This window comes from Dendropsophus ebraccatus (genome assembly GCF_027789765.1).
Source record: "Dendropsophus ebraccatus isolate aDenEbr1 chromosome 6 unlocalized genomic scaffold, aDenEbr1.pat SUPER_6_unloc_1, whole genome shotgun sequence".
Taxonomy (NCBI): domain Eukaryota; kingdom Metazoa; phylum Chordata; class Amphibia; order Anura; family Hylidae; genus Dendropsophus; species Dendropsophus ebraccatus.
The window spans coordinates 373,151-393,848 of NW_027208415.1; the positions used below are offsets into that span (position 1 = coordinate 373,151).

Here is a 20,698-nt window from a genome sequence, read left to right on the forward strand (position 1 = left end):
ATGACTTATGAAGATGTGACTCTAGGAGGATACCCAAAAATACCTTCTGTTGAGAGGGAGCGAAGTCTGATTTTGGGATATTTATTATCCATCCTAGAGAAGCTAGAAGATCCTGAGTCATCTGCAAGTCCTGAGCAATCTTCTGAGGAGACTCTGCAATCAGTAACAGATCGTCCAAGTATATTGAAACCTTTTAGATGTAAAAAAGGAGATTTCTCCTCCCATTACGTTTCAAAAAATTCTGGGAGCAGATGATATTCCAAATGGGAAGGCAGCAAACTGGAATGGTTGTATTTGCCTTTGACCTGACTGATAGATCGGGGTATGGTACTAGGCGTCTTGAATGTCTACTGAGACCATAAATGCGCCCGCGGCAATCAGAGGAGTAGTTGATTTTATTGGTTTCATCTTGAACTTCCTGTATGGTATGTATACTTGTTCAGAGCACTGAGATTAATCATTAGCGGTAAGAGCCATTGAGTTTCAAAACCGGGAATAGATTTGAATAATGGCCCTCTCTGTTCCTAAACTGGGACTGGGTGGACTTTCTGTTGTATTAACTTTTGTAATAGTTCTTTTTTTAATCTGTCTGAGGGATGTCGGGCTATAACAAACCTTCCTGGAGGCTGGTGAGAAAGCTCGATTTTGTAACCTCTCTCTATCATGTCTAGATTCCATTAGTTGCTTGAGATGCTCAGGCCTCCAGGAACCCCGACAATCTTCCTCCCACTGGGCGGGCGTCACTGGGAGGTTTTGGGGTTGGAATAACTTGAGAGACCAGTTTTACCCTTGCCTATGATGTCCTCCTGGAATCTAGGTTTGCGGTACTGATCTTTCTTTTTTGGCTGTTTACCTTCTTGTAGAGTCTTTTTCTTAATAGATGACTTTGTGAGTATCTGATCTAAAATGCTGACCTAAACACATATTTTCCCTCAAAGGGAATGCCACACAATTTAGCTTAGGAGACATTGTCTTCTGTTCAATTCTTGAGCCAAAGGCCCTACAAGCTGCGTTCGTAAGAGCGCCGTCTCTGCCTGTTATACGAACAGCCTCTGCCAAGGAGTCAGCCAAAAAGGCTGTAGCATCTTTTAACAGAGGAAGAAAAGCAATAATCTGTTGTCTTGGTGTCTTCCTCCTTAAATGGTCCTCCAGCTGACATAGCCATACATGCATAATGCAAGTGTTTTCAATATTGTTTTTGAGGGAAACCGAAACAGTCTCCCAAGACTTTTTTTAATAGGTTCTCATCCTTTCTGTCCATGGGGTCTTTCAACTGAGATGAGTCCTCAAATGGAAGTATAGTCATTTTAGTTACCTTAGCAACCTGAGCATCTATCTTAGGTATTAAACCCCATTTCTCTAGGTCCTCATCTTTAAAAGGATGCCGCCTCTTAAAAAAGCACTGCAGTGTTATAGTAATAACACCAGTGTATATATTAACTTACATTTGGAGGAGGATTCTGTTTGTCCGAGTTGGACTCCACCATGCAGACCAAGTTCAGACATCAAAGATCAAGATGACGGGCTGTAAAACATGTCACTCCTTATACTCACCGCTGGAGTCTTCTGAGGGGGAATCCCATAAGCAGAATCTTCCGATGTGTGATGTGAGGAGACGACTTCCACTGTGTCACATCCAGATCCAGCCGCAGCGTGCGCACGTTCCGTACACAATCACGACAGGAAGATGTCACTTCTGGTGCGACTATGCAGAATATGCAGATGTCACCAGCATTGTAGGCCACAACCCAATGCTGCAATCCGGAGCCTGCTCACGCACCTGAATACCATCAGGGAGGAACATGGAGCCCGTCACACAGTGCTGGGAAGTAGCAAGGGCCCTCAAACAAGGGACCAATGGATACCCCCTCCACCAGGACCCGCAGACCCCACCAGCATTTGTTTGGAAAGAAGGAGGCTAACTTCAAATCGATCCACCAGTAGGTGGAATTCTTTTTTTGGGTGCTCACCTTCACGCGCCCACCTCTCGTGCCTGCCCTGTAGGGACAGGAGGAGCACTGGTGATGGGGGTAAGGGGAGGGGGCTTTTAACCTATTGTGTTGTGCTTTTCCTGTCCCTAGGATATGTCATGACTCCTGTGAAGGCGGGGAGAGAATACAGCTTACTGCAGAAATAAATAAATAAATAAATATATATATATATATATATATATATATATATATATATATATATATATATATATATATATATTTATTTATTTATTTATTTCTGCAGTAAGCTGTATTCTCTCCCCGCCTTCACAGGAGTCATGACATATCCTAGGGACAGGAAAAGCACAACACATATATATATATACACACACACTCACCGGCCACTTTATTAGGTACACCATGCTAGTAACGGTTGGTCTTCTGCTGCTGTAGCCCATCTGCCTCAAAGTTCGACGTACTGTGCTTTCAGAGATGCTCTTCTGCCTACCTTGGTTGTAACGGTTGGCTATTTGAGTCACTGTTGCCTTTCTATCAGCTTGAACCAGTCTGCCCATTCTCCTCTGACCTCTGGCATCAACAAGGCATTTCCGCCCACAGAACTGCCGCTCACTGGATGTTTTTTCTTTTTCGGACCATTCTCTGTAAACCCTAGAGATGGTTGTGCTTGAAAATCCCAGTAGATCAGCAATTCCTGAAATACTCAGACCAGCCCTTCTGGCACCAACAACCATGCCACGTTCAAAGGCACTCAAGTCACCTTTCTTCCCCATACTGATGCTCGGTTTGAACTGCAGGAGATTGTCTTGACCATGTCTACATGCCTAAATGCACTTAGTTGCCGCCATGTGATTGGCTGTTTAGAAATTAAGTGGTAACGTGCAGTTGGACAGGTGTACCTAATAAAGTGGCCGGTGAGTGTATATATATATATATACATTTATATAAAGAAGAAGGCAAGAGGCGGCACTCCAAGATTATAGTGAACAAAACGTGGTTTATACTGGGTGAATAAACCTAAACCACGTTTTGTTCACTATAATCTTGGAGTGCCGCCTCTTGCCTTCTTCTTTGAGCTACCTTCGGGACCTGGGTCTGGAACCGTGGGGCAGAGCACCCTATCTGAGCCTTGAGCCACACAGTGCCGTTTGGCAACTCTACATATTTATATATTTATATATATATATATATATTATATATATATATATATATATATATATATATATATTATATATATATATATATATATATATATATATATATATATATATATATTTATTTATTTATTTGCTGCATGTTTTATGGAAAAATAAAAAGTCTGTCATTATAAAGTAAAATTGAGGAAAAAACAAAGGTGCAAAATCGAAAAGTGGCTGAGGATGAAATAGGTTAAAGATGGTAAACAACAATCCTGGAACATTTGGTTGTTACCTTTTCTTTTACTTTTTGCAATTGATCTTTCTTCTCTCGTGCTCTGGCAGGCTTCACTTTCTGATTATTGCCATTCCTCGAGGAAGGGGGATTTGCACCCTTTCCAGCTACACTTATGCGGTTGTTTTGAGCTCGATTGTCACTGAATTGGGCAGACTGTCGTTTTCTGAGTCCTGGCGAAGGCCTAAAATAAATATGCCCAGAAATAATTATTCACAATGTACGAGGATCATATAATATGGTTAGGCAATTTGTGCATTTTTACACTATACCTATAACCCCTTCACATAGGCAATACAGCTATATAAGTTTCTGCTGCACATGCCCCGCGGTACCGCAGCTGCTTGTCATTAACTCCCTTAAACGCTGCGATAGTACTGATGAATGCTATGCTATGGTATAGCATTCATCTGTATATACAATCAGAGCATTGCATTTGCATTTTAAGTTTTACAACATATTTAAAAAAAAATAAAAAATACAAATGCCCCAATAAAAACATTTATAATGGAAAAATAAAAGTGCTATGGCTCTTAGAAACGAGGAGGACCAATGACCTTTGGTCATAAAGGGGTTAAAGAGGAGATTCATTAAGTAATTTGGGATGAAAATGTAGAAATAAACTACGAAGCATATGGTTTTCTCTGTTTGCAAAAGTTGTGAATGTGAAATTATGAGGTGGCAGTGATGACCTGGGACAGTGCGGGAACAGAAAAGATGCTATAGATTTTTTTTTTATTTTAGTACTTTATGCTCGAACAGGAGGATCTAACTCCTTTTGTCTTTTTTTTTTAGAAGGTTTATAGTCATCACCACCAGTGCAGCACATAGTGTGGTCTGATACATTTCAGTGTTATAGCTGTGCCATCTGCAAAAAGACACTGTATTATATTCTAATGTGGGAATCTGCGCTTTAAAATGAAGGTGACAAAAGGTGCAATTCCTTGCACCCTGCTACTAAAAGTACGGTTATTAACCCTTTCACGTCAGCAATACATAAACAGGTGTGTTCAAAAGTTTACATACCCCAGCAGAATTTTTGCTTTCTTATCCTTTAAGGGTATATTCACACGGACGGGCTCGCAGCGAGATTCTCGCTGCGAGCCCGGCAGGTCCTGGCAGTTCCCATACACTACATACTTGCTGCGGTCTAAACGACCGCAGCGAGTATGTAATTATACCGCCCTTAACCCCTTCTGCTCCCCCGCTGTAAGCATACTTTACCTGTCCTCGCTGCACGGGTCCGGCGTCCTGCTCTCCCGCCCGGCCAATCAATGGCTGCGGCTGGGCAACACACTGATTGGCCGGACAGGAGAGCAGGACGCCGGACCCGTGCAGCAAGGACAGGTAAAGTATGTTTACAGCGGGGGAGCCGGGCAGGAGCAGAAGGGGTTAAGGGCGGTATAATTACATACTCGCTGCGGTCGTTTAGACCGCAGCAAGTATGTAGTGTATGGGAACTGCCAGGACCTGCCGGGCTCGCAGCGAGAATCTCGCTGCGAGCCCGCCCGTGTGAATATACCCTAAGACAGTGATTTTCAACCTTTTTTGAGCCGCGGCACACTTTTTATACTTAAAAAATTCCGGGCACACTACCAACCAAAATGGCACAAAATGACACTAAAACAGTACATATTAAACATATAGTTAATAATATAGATTCTAAATGTATTTATACTCACTCAGTGTGACACCTGGGCCTGTTTTCTTCTCCCCCCTGTGCTTCTCTCCTGTGCTTCTCTCCACCATACTTCTCCCCCCTACTTCTCTCCTTTGCTTCTCTCCACCATACTTCTCCCCCCTACTTCTCTCCTGTGCTTCTCTCCACCATACTTCTCCCCCCTACTTCTCTCCTGTGCTTCTCACCACCATACTTCTCCCCCTGCTTCTCTCCTGTGCTTCTCTCCACCATACTTCTCACCCCTGCTTCTCTCCTGTGCTTCTCTCCCCCATACTTCTCTCCTGTGCTTCTCTCCCCTATGCTTCTCTCCTGTGCTTCCCTCCACCATACTTCTCTCCCCCCTGCTTCTCTCCACCAAACTTCTCTCCGCTGTTTCTCTCCCCCATCCCCATGTTTCTTTCCCCCCTGCTTCTCTCCCCTGTTTCTCCCCCATCCCCAGGTTTCTCTCCCCCATTGTTTTCTCCTGTTTCACAGTGGCACCATAGTTTGGGGAACTTTCCCCGCGGCACACCCGACCATGTGTCGCGGCACACTAGTGTGCTACGGCACACTGGTTGAAAATCACTGCCCTAAGAGAATATAAATGATAACACAAAAAGTTTTTTCCCACTCAAGGTTAGTGGTTGGGTAAAGCCATTTACTGTCAATCTACTGTTTCCTCTAAATCATAATGACAATCAAAATGATCCAAATGACCCTGATCAAAAGTTTACATACGTATTACACCCTTTAACATCAATGACAGCTTAAAATCGTTCGTGGTAGTTGCAGATGAAACGGTAAAGCTGCCCATTCTTCTTGGCAAAAAGCATCCTGGTCCTGTAAATTCCTGGGCTGTCTTAAATGAACTACGCACTTTAAAGTTCCCCAGAGTGTCACAATGTTATTGAGGTCAGGAGACTGAAATGGCCACTTTAGAACCTTTACTTTGTTCTGCTGTAGCCAATAAAAAGTCGTTTATAACAACTAAAAACATCCAAATGACCTTGACAAAAAGTCCACATACCCTGATGATTTTTGCCTGATGTACAGAAGTTGACACAAATTGACAAAAATTGTGGCCACAACTGCCCGGAACATGGACTGCATGGTTGAGTTACCAGAAAAAGCCATTACTGTGCAAATGCCAAAAAGTATGTCACCTACAATACACCAAACAGCACAGAGACAAGCCTCAAAACTTCTAGAACAAGATCATTTGGAGTGAGGAGACCAAAATCAAGCTTTTTTGCCACAACCATAAATGTTACCTTTACCTGTCAACAAGGCCTAAGATAAAAGTAACACCATTCCTACTCCAAAGCACGGAGGTAGATTGCTGATGTATTGGGGATGTGTGAGCTAAAAAGGCACAGGAAACTTGGTCAAAATTTACAAGAAGATGAATGCAGCAGGTTATCAGCACACAACAGCCTGGAAGCTGTGCATGGGACATACTTAGCCGTTTCAACAATGACAACAATTCAAAATACAAGGCCTGTCATTGGCTACAGCAGAACAAAGTGAAGTATCTGGAGTAGCCATCTAAGTCTCCTGAGACACTCTGGGCAATTCTCAAGTGCACAGTTCACGCAGAACAGACCAGGAATTTACAGGAATTGGATGCTTTTTGCCAAGAAGAATGGGCATCTTTACAAGCTAAGTCACCACTACCACAATGTGGGCAATACACATTATGTGAACTTTTGATCAGGGTCATTTGGATGCTTTTGGTTGTTTGACAATAAATGACTTCAACCATCCACCATGAGTGGGGAAAAAAAAATTGTGTTTTCAATTATATTCTCTGAAAAAAAGCAAAGAAAGAAAGCAAAAATTCTGCTGGGGTATGTATACCTTTGAGCACAACTGTATATGGGTTCCTACTGTCATTGCTCCGTGCAGTAGTAAATGTATAAACGTTTCTACTATGAAGGGCCTTTAATGTGTGCGGGTCACAATGTACACAGTGTCCCAGAAGCCAGGGATAATGACAGGCAGCTGCGATCACAAATCTTCCAGCCATTAAACCCTTAGACACCACAACCTATGGATAAGTACAGCAATACCTCGGTTTCCAAACATCTCGGTGTTAAAACACTTTGGTATTCAAACAAAATTTCCCCCTGAAATTTTGTTTAGCATTTGAATAAAATTAGGGGAAATAACGGTCAGCTGAACTATTGTTCAGCCGACAGTTATTGACACTAAGGTTACAGGAGCGGGGATTCCAGTCATAATGACAGGAATCCCTGCTTTCATGCAATTAAAGGGTTAGACAAATCTAACCCTAGTGTTGAGCACGCCAGCTCCTTCCAATAATAATCAATAGAGTGGCCGGATCAGTGCTGTGGGGGTCAGGCAGTGCTCCTAAGAGGTGCTTCGTACCGAGGATTGCACCGCTAACAGCAGGGGAGTGGTGCCGAGAAGGAAGGTAAGAGATATATCTTCCTCCTCTGTGTCCTGTGTGCAATATGGGGATATCAGCAGGTTAGATTCATCTAACCTGCTGAGAGTTCCCTTTTGTTTTTTTACAGCAAGTGTAAGCACAGGCTGAAAGCTATATGCAGTTATACCTTTATTGGTCTAAAGTTTAGCCTGCCAGATAAATGGTCATGTTACTGCATACGTCCCTCCAAGTATAGTGTGACAGATCTGCAGAGTTGTCCTATGAATGATAACCAATTTATATACTGTTTTACTAACTTGACCCCGACCACCCACCAAACTAGGCCAACTGCTAAATAGATATCATTAAAAGCATTTTGAACATACCTTTGATGCCTGTGATTTCATTTTCATTAAAAAAAAAAAAAACCTTGTATTTTTTTTTTTTTGTCTGACACTATTTATATAAAAGTAAATTTTTAGTGTTCACTGGGTCCTAGCACTGCTATACCTCACAGTTTACAATATGGATTAAGAGAGGGGTGGGCATACAGCACAATGAGCTGATAAAGGTCTTTAATGAAAAAAACATGGACACAGGCAATAAAGGTATGCTCAGAGTTCTTTGATTGACATCTATCCAGCAGTGTTGCCATCTCAGCAGGCAGTCAAGGGGTCACAGATTTACATTTAAAAAAAATTTGGTTTCTGCTTTTGACTGAGAACCAGATTGGGGAAGATGGGACATTTTGTTTGAGTTATGCTATTTTATTTGATATATGATTAACCACAAATCGGCAATTGTGGTGTTTGGTATTTTTCATTTATGCTGATTTGTGCAGGATCCATAAACGTTCTATCTTATTAATTTAGGCAATACCAAACGTGTTTTTGTGTCGTGTGTGAAGAATGGTAAACAGTGTGTATGTGGGGGTAATATGAACTTATTAGTGAAGGGTTTTGTTGTACTTTTAAAAAATTTATTTTATTTTTTTCACACTTTTTTTAGTCCAACTAGAGGATTATAATAAGCAACCATTGCATGACATTGACAATTGGCAGAGATGCCATGGCTGCTATGGAAAACTAGTATAGATTTATCACTGGACCTTAAGAGGTTAATAACAGCATTTAGAACATACTAGAAAATGTACCCAGCGCTGCCAGAGTATAAAGTGCCAGATTTGTTCCAAGAAGGCTCAGGAGGCCAATCTATACCGTTGTTTTTTTTTGTTTTTTTGTTTAAGGGGAAATCGCCAGGAGCCCTATATACCTGACAGTTCTGTGCTGTTTATGTAAATTGTAGCTTATGCACATAAGAAATAAACTAAAAACTTTAGACATCCTCAATACCTAATAGCCAAACTGATATGTCATGTGATCAGACTGTATACAGAGCTTGGTTATTTACAACATTGACAGTGTTATATACAGAGCCTGGTTATATACAACAATGGCAGTGCTGGGATCCTGTGACCCGCCCCCCCTATAAGATCAGCACCCTCCTCTCCTAACATCCTCAGTGCTGCTGTGATCTCCCCTATAGGATCAGCACACTCCTCTCCTGACATCATCTGTACTGCTGTGGCCTCTCCTATAGATCAGCACCCTCCTCTCCTGACATACTCTGTTACCCTGTAACCTCCCCTATAAGATCAGCACCCTCCTCTCCTGACATCCTGACATCTGTGCTGCTGTGAGCTTCCCTATAAGATCAGCACACTCCTCTCCTGAGATCCTCTGTACTGCTGGGACCTCTCCTATAGATTAGCACACTTCGCTACTGACATTCTCTGTGCTGCTGTTACCTCCCCTATAAGATCAGCACATTCCTCTCCTGACATCCTCTGTGCTGCTGTGACCTCTCCTATAAGATCAGCACCCTCCTCTGCTGACATCCTCTGTGCTGTTGGGACCCTGTGACCTCCCATATAAGATCAGCATCCTCCTCTCCTGACATCATCTTTGCTGCTGTGAGCCTGTGACCTCTCCTATAGATCAGCACCCACCTCTCCTGACATCCTCTGTGCTGCTGGGACCCTGTGACCTCCCATATAAGATCAGCATCCTCCTCTCCTGACATCATCTTTGCTGCTGTGAGCCTGTGACCTCTCCTATAGATCAGCACCCACCTCTCCTGACATCCTCTGTGCTGCTGGGACCTCTCCTATAGATCAGCACCCTCATCTCCTGACATCCTCTGTGCTGCTGGGACCTCTCCTATAAATCAGCACCCTCCTCTCCTGACATCCTCTGTGCGGCTGTGACCCCCACCCCCCTCCCCAGTGACAGCACTTTCCCGGCAGGCCATACAGCCACTGTCTAAACTTTAGTACCTTTCAGACGCTCTCCTGTTTTTCCTCCTCCCAAAGTGGCAGCACAATGTGTACAGCGCCCAGCTCACTGACAGCTCCCTGCCCCCGCAATGTCATCCGGCACCACAGTGGTTAACCCGTTGCTGACCCGTTCGGGGGCAGTTTGTATAGCTCCTCACTTGCAGTCCAGGCAGTGTCAGTCCCCCGACAGACCTGTCTCCCCCGTGGTTATCCCTCGGGTCATCTATGGGTCACCTCTGCGTCCTGTGTGTGCGCTTCTCTCCTGCTGTCACTGATAACAGGGCCCGCGCTGCTCCCCCGCTCTCCAGACATCCGCTCAGCCTCTCGGGATCTCTCTCTCCAGATCAACAAATAGCGACCTACCGAATCTGGGAGCGGAGCATACAGAGGTGACACCAGGGGGCGACACAGAGCATGGCCGGCACTCACATAGCCGCCCGCTGTGTTCTCTGTGCTATACTTTATGTTAAGCTGCTCTACTACGCAGCTTAGCATAAAGTATCGAATACCAGGAAATCCTGGTATCGAACCGTTTTTTTGCCTGAAATATCGATAGTAGTATCGATATTTTGGTGAATCGTGCATCCCTAGTAGGTACATAATCAAGGTATACTTACCCACCCAGGTGCCCCTGCAGCACCACCGCTCATAGTCTCCCGCTGGTCTCTTATATCTCCCGATTCCCACATGAACTACCCCCCTCAGCCAATCAGTGACTGCAGTCACACCTTAGTGAGCGTGCTGTGATGCCACAGAATCGGAAGATAAAAGAGAACGGTGGGTGACTATGAGCTGCAGGAGTACCAGGATGGAAAAGTTCCCACTACTTCCTACTTTTTTCAATTTGCCCTGAGTTCCCCTTTATTGACATGATTGGAACAATCTGTGAAAAACATTTGTTGACTCAGTCGTAACAAATACTTCCCCTGGTTAATGCTAAACATTATAATTATAGAATGTATCATAGCGTCAGAAAATACTTATAATTGTAGCTGCAACAGTGGAAACAACTTCAAGTCATTCTCTTCTTCATATTTTATCTTCCCTTAAGGTACAAACCCACTTGCCAGATCTGCAGCGAGTCTCCTTGCTGCGTTTTTGCAGCGAGACTCGCTGCAGATCCTGGACCTATACTTTCAATAGCAGAGAAACTCGCAGCAGGGATGTACATCCCTGCTGCGATTTTGTCTGCAGCCCGCCCCATTAACCCCCCGGCTGCCGGACATTATACATTACCGGGTCCCCGTTCCTGCTTGCTTCGGGGCTCCCGGCGTCTTCACAGCCCGCCCGGCCAATCAGTGCGCTGCGGCGGGGCAGTGCACTGATTGGCCAGGCGGAACGTGCCGGGAGCCGCTGAAGCAAGCAGGAGCCAGGATCAGGTAATGTATATCGCCCCCAGCCCCCGGCCGCACGATCGCCCCCAGCCCCCGACAGCACCATCTCCCGCAGCCCCCGGCCGCACGATCGCCCCCAGCCCTGCAGCCCCCGACCTCACGATCGCCCCCAGCATCGCAGCCCCCGGCCGCACGATCGCCCCCAGCGGGCGATCGTGCAGCCGGGGGCTGCGGGCGATCATGCGGCCGGGGGCTGCGGAGCTGCGGGCGATCGTGCGGCCGGGGGCTGGGGGGCTGCAGGCGATCGTGCGGCCGGGGGCTGCGGGGCGATCGGGGCTGCAGGGGGGCGGGTAGGATATACATTACCAGGTCCCTGCACCTGCTTGCTTCAGCTGCTCCCGGCACGTTCCGCCCGGCCAATCAGTGCGCTGCCCGGGAGCCCCGAAGCAAGCAGGAACGGGGACCCGGTAACGTATAATGTCCGGCGGCCGGGGGGGTTAATGGGGCGGGCTGCAGACAAAATCGCAGCAGGGATGTACATCCCTGCTGCGAGTTTCTCTGCTATTGAAAGTATAGGGCCAGGATCTGCAGCGAGTCTCGCTGCAAAAACGCAAGTGGGTTTGTAACCTTAAAGTGAATACGCCATTCCTGGTCCAAACTGCTGTCTCTGTTAGAGCAAGTAGACACATGGTAACTTTTATATATACATCAGAGCTTGTATAATGTAGAAAAATGCAAAGTGTCAAAGAGGCCCTCCCAAGCTCCTGAAGTGCTGAAGGCTGTAACACCTTATCTCCTCTCCTCTTAGGATTCGTTCCCACTGAGCAAAACTAGCGGAATCCCGCAGCGGAATTGTCTGTCACGGAATGCCGTTAGACTTCCTCTCATAATGGGAGTCTATGGGAGGCGCACGCTCCTGCTCTGTCCGCTCTGAAGAATGAACATGTTCAATCTTCAGTGCGGACAAAGCAGGAGCGCGCGCCTCCCATAGACTCCCATTATGAGAGGGAGGGTAACGGCATTCCGCCACGGAATTCCGCTAGTTTTGCTCAGTGGGAACGAAGCCTTATTCTTGTTTGGAGCTCAGCTTCCAGGTGTCAATCAAGCAGGGTCAGGGGAAGCTTTCTAGCTTGCAGCTGATCAGGAGCTTGGGAAAAGCCTCTCTGGCACTGGAGAATAAAAGCGTTTTTTATGTCCAGATGGATATATGAAAGGCATCCTGTGTCTCCTTGGACATCGCCGGTTTGGAACATGAATTGCAGCTCAAAGATTTACTAGATTAATGATCAGCTTACCTACGTTCAACTGGTACTGGTAATGACCAGACCTCGCCATCCTGAGCTGGAAAGTCATGTTGTGCCGCTTTCACAGGAGAGCTGTCCAACTTAAAACTTTCCAGTGTAGACATAATGTCCTTCACATGTTTCGCTTCCACGCTGATCTCATGCCAAACCTGCCAGACAAATCTTGGATTACAGTCCATTTCAGCTATTTCCCAGCCTTGACTGTATGCAATTTAACAATACTACAGAATCAGGAGACTGTGCAACTTACAGGCTGCAAATTGGCATAACAAAAAAAAAACAAGCTGGATTTGGAATTAAAGTCACCTCTCTGGATATTTTTATTAATAGGGCCCCTGCACAGATCTCACAGGCGCTTAGAACATATCCAAAGCAATCTGAACCGCGGAAGCTGTATCTGCACACAAATGTTTGGAAGCCTGAACCTTGACAAAATTATCCCATGGTTTATCCATGGCCGCCAAAAAGAAAAATGATAAAATACAGTCCCTACGGTACTATTGCCCCTCCACACTGCATCATAAGTTCCTTGACACCTCTAATGTATGCTTGATATTCGGGCATTCTGGAATAAAAAAATAGCGCATACTCTGACCAATACACTGCTGACCCTACTTTCTAATTGGAAAGATGGAAGAAATTATAGCAGAAAGACACGACCGTTCTGATAAATTTGAAAAGATATGGCTGCCGTGGAAGCTCTTCATGGATTGCGGAATTTATTGCCCTAACCCACTGAGTTGGGAGCCCCTAATATGTGTCCATAGGGGAGTGGCTTCTGGTTGGACTTGGCTGTCCTTCCCCCTCTTTTTTGGCTCTCTCCTCCTTTCCCTTGTTTATTCTTCTCCTTTACTATATTTTGATAAAACTGAGATTGGAATGTACAGTAAGCTTCTTAGGCAATTTACAAATTAAGGGTTCACTTTGAGTAATTCTGGTGGGATTTTAAGTATAGCTCGTGCAGACATGTCAATTATTTCAGAAGAGAGCGGAGGGCGCACAAAGCATCCTATTTAACGAATAGGACAGGCAGAACTTCAAGCGGAGTCTGCAGTGCACTTTAGCCCTTTAGCTTATTATACTACTATCCTTGGTGTCCCTATCCTCGGTGTCCCTATTTCTATGCACACTCTTTATATGAACCTTCATATACAATAGTAAAATATGACAGACTATATTAAAAAGTCTTGTATTGTTATCCAGTTGCTTAATTTGCGGTTGCAATGTATTATTGTATTATGGTATTAAAGCGGCACTATCAGCAGGTTCTGCAGAGAGAAACTGCTGATATGCCACAGAAGTCCTCTACATTAGGTGTTGATTGCTGTTATAAACGCTGATCTCCGCCGCTGCATTGTTCTGAAATTCACTACTTGCCCCTATGTAAATTACAGGCTGAAGAGCTTTTGGGGTGTCACCTGGGTCCGGGAGTACCACTCTGTCCCACCCATCTGTCCCGCCCCCGCCCTCTCTCTTCCCGTCCAGCTTGCCCAGCACAGCCTCCCCCAGCCCAGCTTGGCACACTATGCATATTCATATATTCATACTCCCAGCGCATCTGCCAGGAAGCTGTCTCTTTGGCCGATGGCCTGCTTCTCGCACATGCGCGATTCGGCTGACGGGACAGCTTCCTGGCAGATGCGCTGGGAAGAGGCCACTATGCATATATGAATATGCATAGTGTGCCGAACTGTGCGGGGCGGGCTGGGCGGGACAGGAGGAGGCTGTGCTGGGCAAGCTGGACAGGAGAAGAGGGGGCGGGGGGTGGGACAGATGGGGGCGGACTGGGCGAGTGGTGCTTTCGGACCCAGGCGACTCCCCAAATGCTCTTCAGCCCCTAATTTACATAGGGGAAATAAGCGAATTTCAGAACAATGCAGCGGCGGAAAGCAACGCTTATAACAGCAATCAGCACCTAAGGGTCCATTTACACAGAAAGGTTATCTGACAGATTATCTGCCAAAGATTTGAAGCCAAAGCCAGGAACAGACTATAAACAGAGAACAGGTCATAAAGGAAAGCCCAAGATTTCTCCTGTTTTAAAATCCATTCCTTGCTTTGGCTTCAAATCTTTGGCAGATAATCTTTCTGTGTAAATGGACCCTAAGGTAGAGGACTTCTGTGGCATATCAGCAGGTTCTCTCGGCAGAACCTGCTGATAATGCCGCTTTAAATAAAAACAAATTAGGGTCCCTTTACACAGAGATTTATCTTTGGGAGCCAAAGCCAGGAATGGATTTGAACAATGGAGAGATCACAATCTTTCCTTTATGAGCTGTTTATGAGCTGTTTATAGTCTGTTCCTGGCTTTGGCTTCAAAACTGTCAGATAAATCTCTCCCAGTAAAGGCACACCAACACATAAATGGTCCAGCAACGTCTCATGCTCCCCACTCATTCCTACCTCAAAGACCAGATGTCTCAACAAGAACTGCCCTCTCAGCCAACCCGTGGCGATGTCCGTACAAGTAAAAAAAAAAAAACTGCAGAGACATCTTGTCTCAGAAGTAGGAACAAACAGAAACGAGAAGTCAGGTATTTCATTTTAACAGGTAAGATATAAAACAAAATCTATTATGTAAAATGGGGAACGGTGTCTGCTCATGCCTTGGACATTTTTATTGTGAAAGGGTCAGGTTTGTCAGAAAAATTTTACTGTGAGTGCAATTTTCAGGCAGCTTGTCTATCTTTTTGATATCCCATATACTTCAATATATAGCTTAGAATCACGCAGCTTTATTTTATTGCCCCCCACCCACACACACTGCAAGCTGGCATGTACACTCACCCATGATGATCACTTTCCCACAGCACGGCATCATTCTGGTGCTACGGAGCCATTCAAACAACACTGGGCCCATGTGACCTTCTCTCTGGCTGTCCTGCATTTAAAGGGGCCAGAAGTCAGAGTCTTCAATGCATCTCTATGTGAGATCTCTCATATAAATGCACAGAAGACACTGACATCCAGTCTTCAAAAGCGCAAACAAGAAGGGTCAGAAGAAACATGACGTAGGTGCCTGTGGGACCTAACGGCATTGGATTACTGGAATGATGCTGCAATGCGGGAAAGCGATCATCACGAAATTACAATATACATAATCCAACACTAAAAATTCTTATTCTTCCCCCCCCCCCCCCCGAGATGGAGAAGAAAACACAGAGAACCTTAATATGTATTAACAATTAATGAAGGATGAGAGGAGGCACTCACCAGCAGTATGTTCAGACCATCCGGCTTTAATTGCTGTGCGCAGGGGGAGCAGGCGAGAAAAGGTGGGTGACCGCAGTTTCGCGGCTTAGTGCAGCTTTGACGAACCCTCACGTGACTGGTACATCACCTCCTTTTATGTGTGCAACGTTATCAAACAATGTGAGTGACAAACAAACAAACATCAATTAAAATAAAGTACAAAATTACACTGGCTTTTGCATGTGGTATATGCTTTGATTTGTAATTGTGGCAAATATTATATAGGGAAGACCATCCGTCCCATGTGGAGGAGATTCTCAGAGCATGTCAGATCGGTGCAGACAGGGAAAGGTAGCCCCTGCATGATCAGACATATTCAGCAGGAACATGATGGGGATTCCTCACAGTTACATTTTGTGGGGTTATGTATTGTCCCTCCTCCAAAAGGCGGGGGTGACAGAAAACAGTTGCTCCTCCAAAAAGAAACTGAACTGGTCATTAAATATAATATGCTTGGCGCCCTGGGTCTTAATAGTCGTAGCGATGTGAATATTGCATGAATTCTTATATCCGAATATGCTAGCCAGTGTAATTAGTACTTTATGTTTGTCACTCACATTGTTTGATAAAGTTGCACACATAAAAGGAAGTGATTTACCAGTTACGTGAGGGTTTGTCAAAGCGGCACTAAGCCGCGAAACTGGGATCACCCACCTTGTCTCCCCCGCTCCCCCTGCGCACAGGAATAAAAGCCGGATGGTCTGAACATACTGCTGGTGAGTGCCTCCTTTCATCCTTCATTGATTGTTTATACAGAATTATTTTATTTTGGATTGAGCACCACCCCATACCGTACCCAGCCTGAGACAGAGTGGCATCTAGTGGAGAGCCAGTCAGTGCCATCACTTTTTGTCTCTCTTGTTGGATTCTTAATATGTATTCCTTCCACTTAACTTAAGTTTAATATATTTTCTCATAGCCCCAATAGACTCTTGTTTAGCAGAGCATTCCTTACAAAGAAGATCCACTCGTGAATAGGAGTGGCTTTCTCCACCCCATTTTCTGACCACCAAAACGTTCCCTAAAGCAAAGAGTTTATTTAACAGAGAACCATACCCTCCATCATTAGGAAATCCACCTAGTACAATTGTTAGTATATTTTCCCCTGGATTTATCTTCAGGGTATTTATGCAATATTCTATATTCCCTGTTCAAGGGTGCAAGAGTTTTGGATAAGTCCATAACAGATGTAAGAAATCGGCCACATCACTTTTACACTTCGGACATTCTGAGGTCTTCCTGCAAACACTCTTATAGAGTTTAAAGGGAACCTGTCACCCCCCGTGCCGGGGTGACAGGCTCCCGACCCCCGTTAGAGACCCCTATACTTACCTCATCCCACCGGGTCCCGCTTCTGGATTCGGTCGGGTCCCGGAGATCTCAGCCGCTGCAGCCCGGCGCGCGCGCTGACAGATGAGTCCAACGCTCATAGAGAATGACGGAGCGCTGGACTCTGCTGTCATTCTCTATGGGTGTTGGACTCATCTCTCAGCGCGCGCGCCGGGCTGCAGCGGCTGAGATCTCCGGGACCCGACCGAATCCAGAAGCGGGACCCGGCGGGATGAGGTAAGTATAGGGGTCTCTAACGGGGGGTCGGGAGCCTGTCACCCCGGTACGGGGGGTGACAGGTTCCCTTTAAGGCTGGGTTCACACTATGTATATTTCAGTCAGTATTGTGGTCCTCATATTGCAACCAAAACCAGGAGTGGATTGAAAACACAGAAAGGATCTGTTCACACAATGTTGAAATTGAGTGGATGGCCGCCATTTAATGGCAAATATTTGCTGTTGTTTTAAAACAACGGCTGTTGTTTTGAAATAATGGCTGTTATTTACTGTTATATGGCGGCCATCCACTCAATTTCAACATTGTGTGAACAGATCCTTTCTGTGTTTTTAATCCACTCCTGGTTTTGGTTGCAATATGAGGACCACAATACTGACAGAAATATGCATAGTGTGAACCCAGCCTCAGAGAAGAAAAATAAAACCCATAGAGTATCTTTAACTGAATGACCCTGTGGGATACAAAAATTGTAGTGCTGCCAGGTTCCATCATCTATAACTTCTCACCAATCTTCCCATATTCCTTTCCTCTTATTTATTTGTGCACCCACACCCCCATACCCCCAAATCTTGAATAAGCTTTCTATATATCCCAGCCAGTGTCTTTTTCCCTGGTCCAAAATTTCTTTAAAAAAAAAACAAACAAAACACTAAAAATTAATGTAACTCAATCTGCAACACATCCCTTTTTCCTGTGTTCATATAAGCCATTCTAATTTATAAATACCATAATTTTTGTGCCTCCCTCAAACCATATCCACTCTTAATTTCTACAACCTACCAACAACCTTCTCAGTAGTTTGTGAAATCTTTTTCAGTCCCTTCTGTATCCAGAGTTCCCCCATCTTGTATCTTTAAAAATTCAATTAAATGACAATTAGCCTATATTGGGGAAAACACAAAACTACCCTTATTCTTACAAGTCTTTTTAAGAAACTTTCATACCTTGAAAATAACTTAAAGGGGTAAGGCGGCATTAAACATTTATTCACTAATAACAGATATTACAAAGTTATACAACTTTGTAATGGGTGTTATTTAAGTGAATGGCCCCCTTCCCCGTGTTCCCCCGACCCCGGAAGTGTGGTGCATTATACTTGCGTGTTCGCCGCCATCTTGGGTCGACAGCTACATCTTCGGGAGGCCGGCCAACATCATCGACCCACGATGGCGGCTGGGGTCTACAGCGAACACGCAAGTATAATGCACCACACTTCCGGGGTTGGGGGAACATGGACTTTTTAATGTGTGTTATTTAGTGAATAAATGTTTAACACTGCACTACCCCTTTAACATACGATAGTAATTTATCTCCACCAAACCCTGCTTCTACCCCCTTCAATGACATCCCTATATTTCCACTGTGTTTTTTTTCAGTAAATAACTAACAATGGGGGAGGATCTCCACATCGCCAGACCCTGAGCTCCTATCCTCAGGAAACAGATCTTGATTACAAGCATAATTTGTTCCGGGAACATGTTTGTAATCCAAATCCACTTTTAAACCAAAGCTAAATTTTCCATAAGAAATCATTGATATGCAGACAATTGGTTCTACACCTCAAAAATAATGATTTTATATTTTGAACAACATGTAAAACAAAGCAGCTGAATATGTGATATTATAAGTTACTGTACAGTATAATAATCATCATGTGGTGTATAAATGTATAGTAACTGCATAACCCTGATAACACAGTAGCAGTTTGTAGATACAGGATGGAGCTGCAGATCCCTATAATGCAGCTAGAATAGAGAAGCAGGGCTGCTGTCAGAGGCCTATGTGGTCACATGACAGCAATGGAGAAGGGGCGTGTGTTCAGCATGGACCAATCAGGATTGACTGAGACTGCAGGGAGCATGAACGAATGAGCAGGGCAGATGTGGGCACATAAATGCAGCGCTCTCTGTCTGGGGAGAGAGAGGATATAGCTATGAAGAGATTACCTCCACAGTCCTGTCCCCTGATTCAAGCCCCAGCCTGAAGTGGATCTGCTATGATTTGGAAGGTGAGGGAGACTTCCTGGGTTAGAGTACAGTGCTGTAGACCCCGCTATGCAGGCCATGTCCCTCCCACCACTCACCCTCCCAGCCAGTACAGGGAGCTCTTAAACCAAAACAATACTCTTAAACCAAGTCACAATTTTTAAAAACTGTGAGCTCTTAAATCAAAATGCTCTTAAACCAAGGTATGACTATTTATCTACTGACAAATTAATCTGTACCCCATGATACCAAAGTGTCTCCCCCGGCTTCAAAACCTTAACCAGCGGATAAGCCACAACTAGATTGTCTGTCAATGGTAATAATGAGGACTTATCACAATTTATACAAAGACCCGCATAAAAGCCAAACTACTATTAATTTTATGAACAGAGTGCTCCCCATCCCTCAAGAACAGCAATAAGTCATCAGCATATAATAAAAGTTTCTCATTTGGACCCCTAAGTACAAACCCGCTCAGCTCTTCCTCCTGTCTCAACCAGCCAATCAGCCAATGGTTCAGTATAGAACGCAAATAGTAACGGACACAAGGGGCATCCTTGCCTCCTGTCCTTACATTAACTGTTAGGCCGGGTTCACACTACATATAACACCGGTCGTTCTGTGACCTGGCCGGGTCACAGAACGGCCGTTGTTACTGAAGATCATCCCATCCCGTAGTGCAGTATCGGCTGGATGATCTTCCCTTCTGGTGAATTCGGATGCGTGCGCCCGCATCCCAATTCACCACTGCTTACAATGGAGCGTGCAGTCAATGAACAACGGCCACAGATAAGTGACATGTCAGTTTTTCATGCAGCTGGATGGAATCCTGGCCTGAGCGTATACTATGGGGGACATGTATGAAAAGGCGTAAATGCCTTTTTTAGGCGCAGATGGGGCAGATTGTCATAAAAATATTCGCAAGTGGTATTTTTGCAAATCTTTTTTCCGCATCTGCCCCATCTGCGTCACCTTTGCCCGGGGCACGGCCTCTGAGTGTGCCGCATTTATTTTTCTGGAGGAAAAAGGATACTGAAACCTACGCCAGCTCTGAGCTGGCATAAGTTTAAAAATTTTCGCACAAAAAGGCTCAGTACAATCAGGATTTATGCAGAGGCAATGCGCCTCTACATAAATCCCCTGAGCTCCAGAGCTGCAGGGATATTTGTAAGCCTGGCATAAAAAACGTCGGACTTCATAAATGTCCCCCTATGTGTGTAAAAGTTCCGTCCGGGATTCCATTTATTCCAATAGAATGTGTGTTTTGTATAAATCACGGCCGTTGTTGCAAATTGAAACAACAGCCATGATATATACAAAACATACGTTGTGTGAACATAGCCTTTACATCAAAGAGGCAAGGAACAGAATCGGTGTTACTAAAGTTAACAAAACAGAGTTTCAAGCGTCTTCGTACATGGAAATGCTGTGTGTAAAGAGGAGGTAGACTGAAGACAGATTGCTGTAAATACTGCATTAATCCTACCTGAAT

General features: G+C 44.8%; 1 protein-coding gene across 5 annotated transcripts in view; it reads right to left on the reverse strand.

Moving 5' to 3' along the window:
- KATNA1 (katanin catalytic subunit A1) overlaps positions 1 to 20,698 on the reverse strand; it is a 175,241-nt gene that overhangs the window by 84,525 nt on the left and 70,018 nt on the right. For 3 of the 5 annotated variants that reach the window (XM_069955637.1, XM_069955636.1, XM_069955638.1), the window contains 2 exons: positions 12,394 to 12,551; positions 3,381 to 3,564 (listed from right to left, as the gene is read on the reverse strand). In XM_069955637.1, coding sequence (XP_069811738.1) covers positions 3,381 to 3,564; positions 12,394 to 12,551 — 342 coding nt within the window. The remainder of the gene's footprint in view (positions 1 to 3,380; positions 3,565 to 12,393; positions 12,552 to 20,698) is intronic. The other 2 variants (XM_069955639.1, XM_069955640.1) reach the window with 1 other exon arrangement.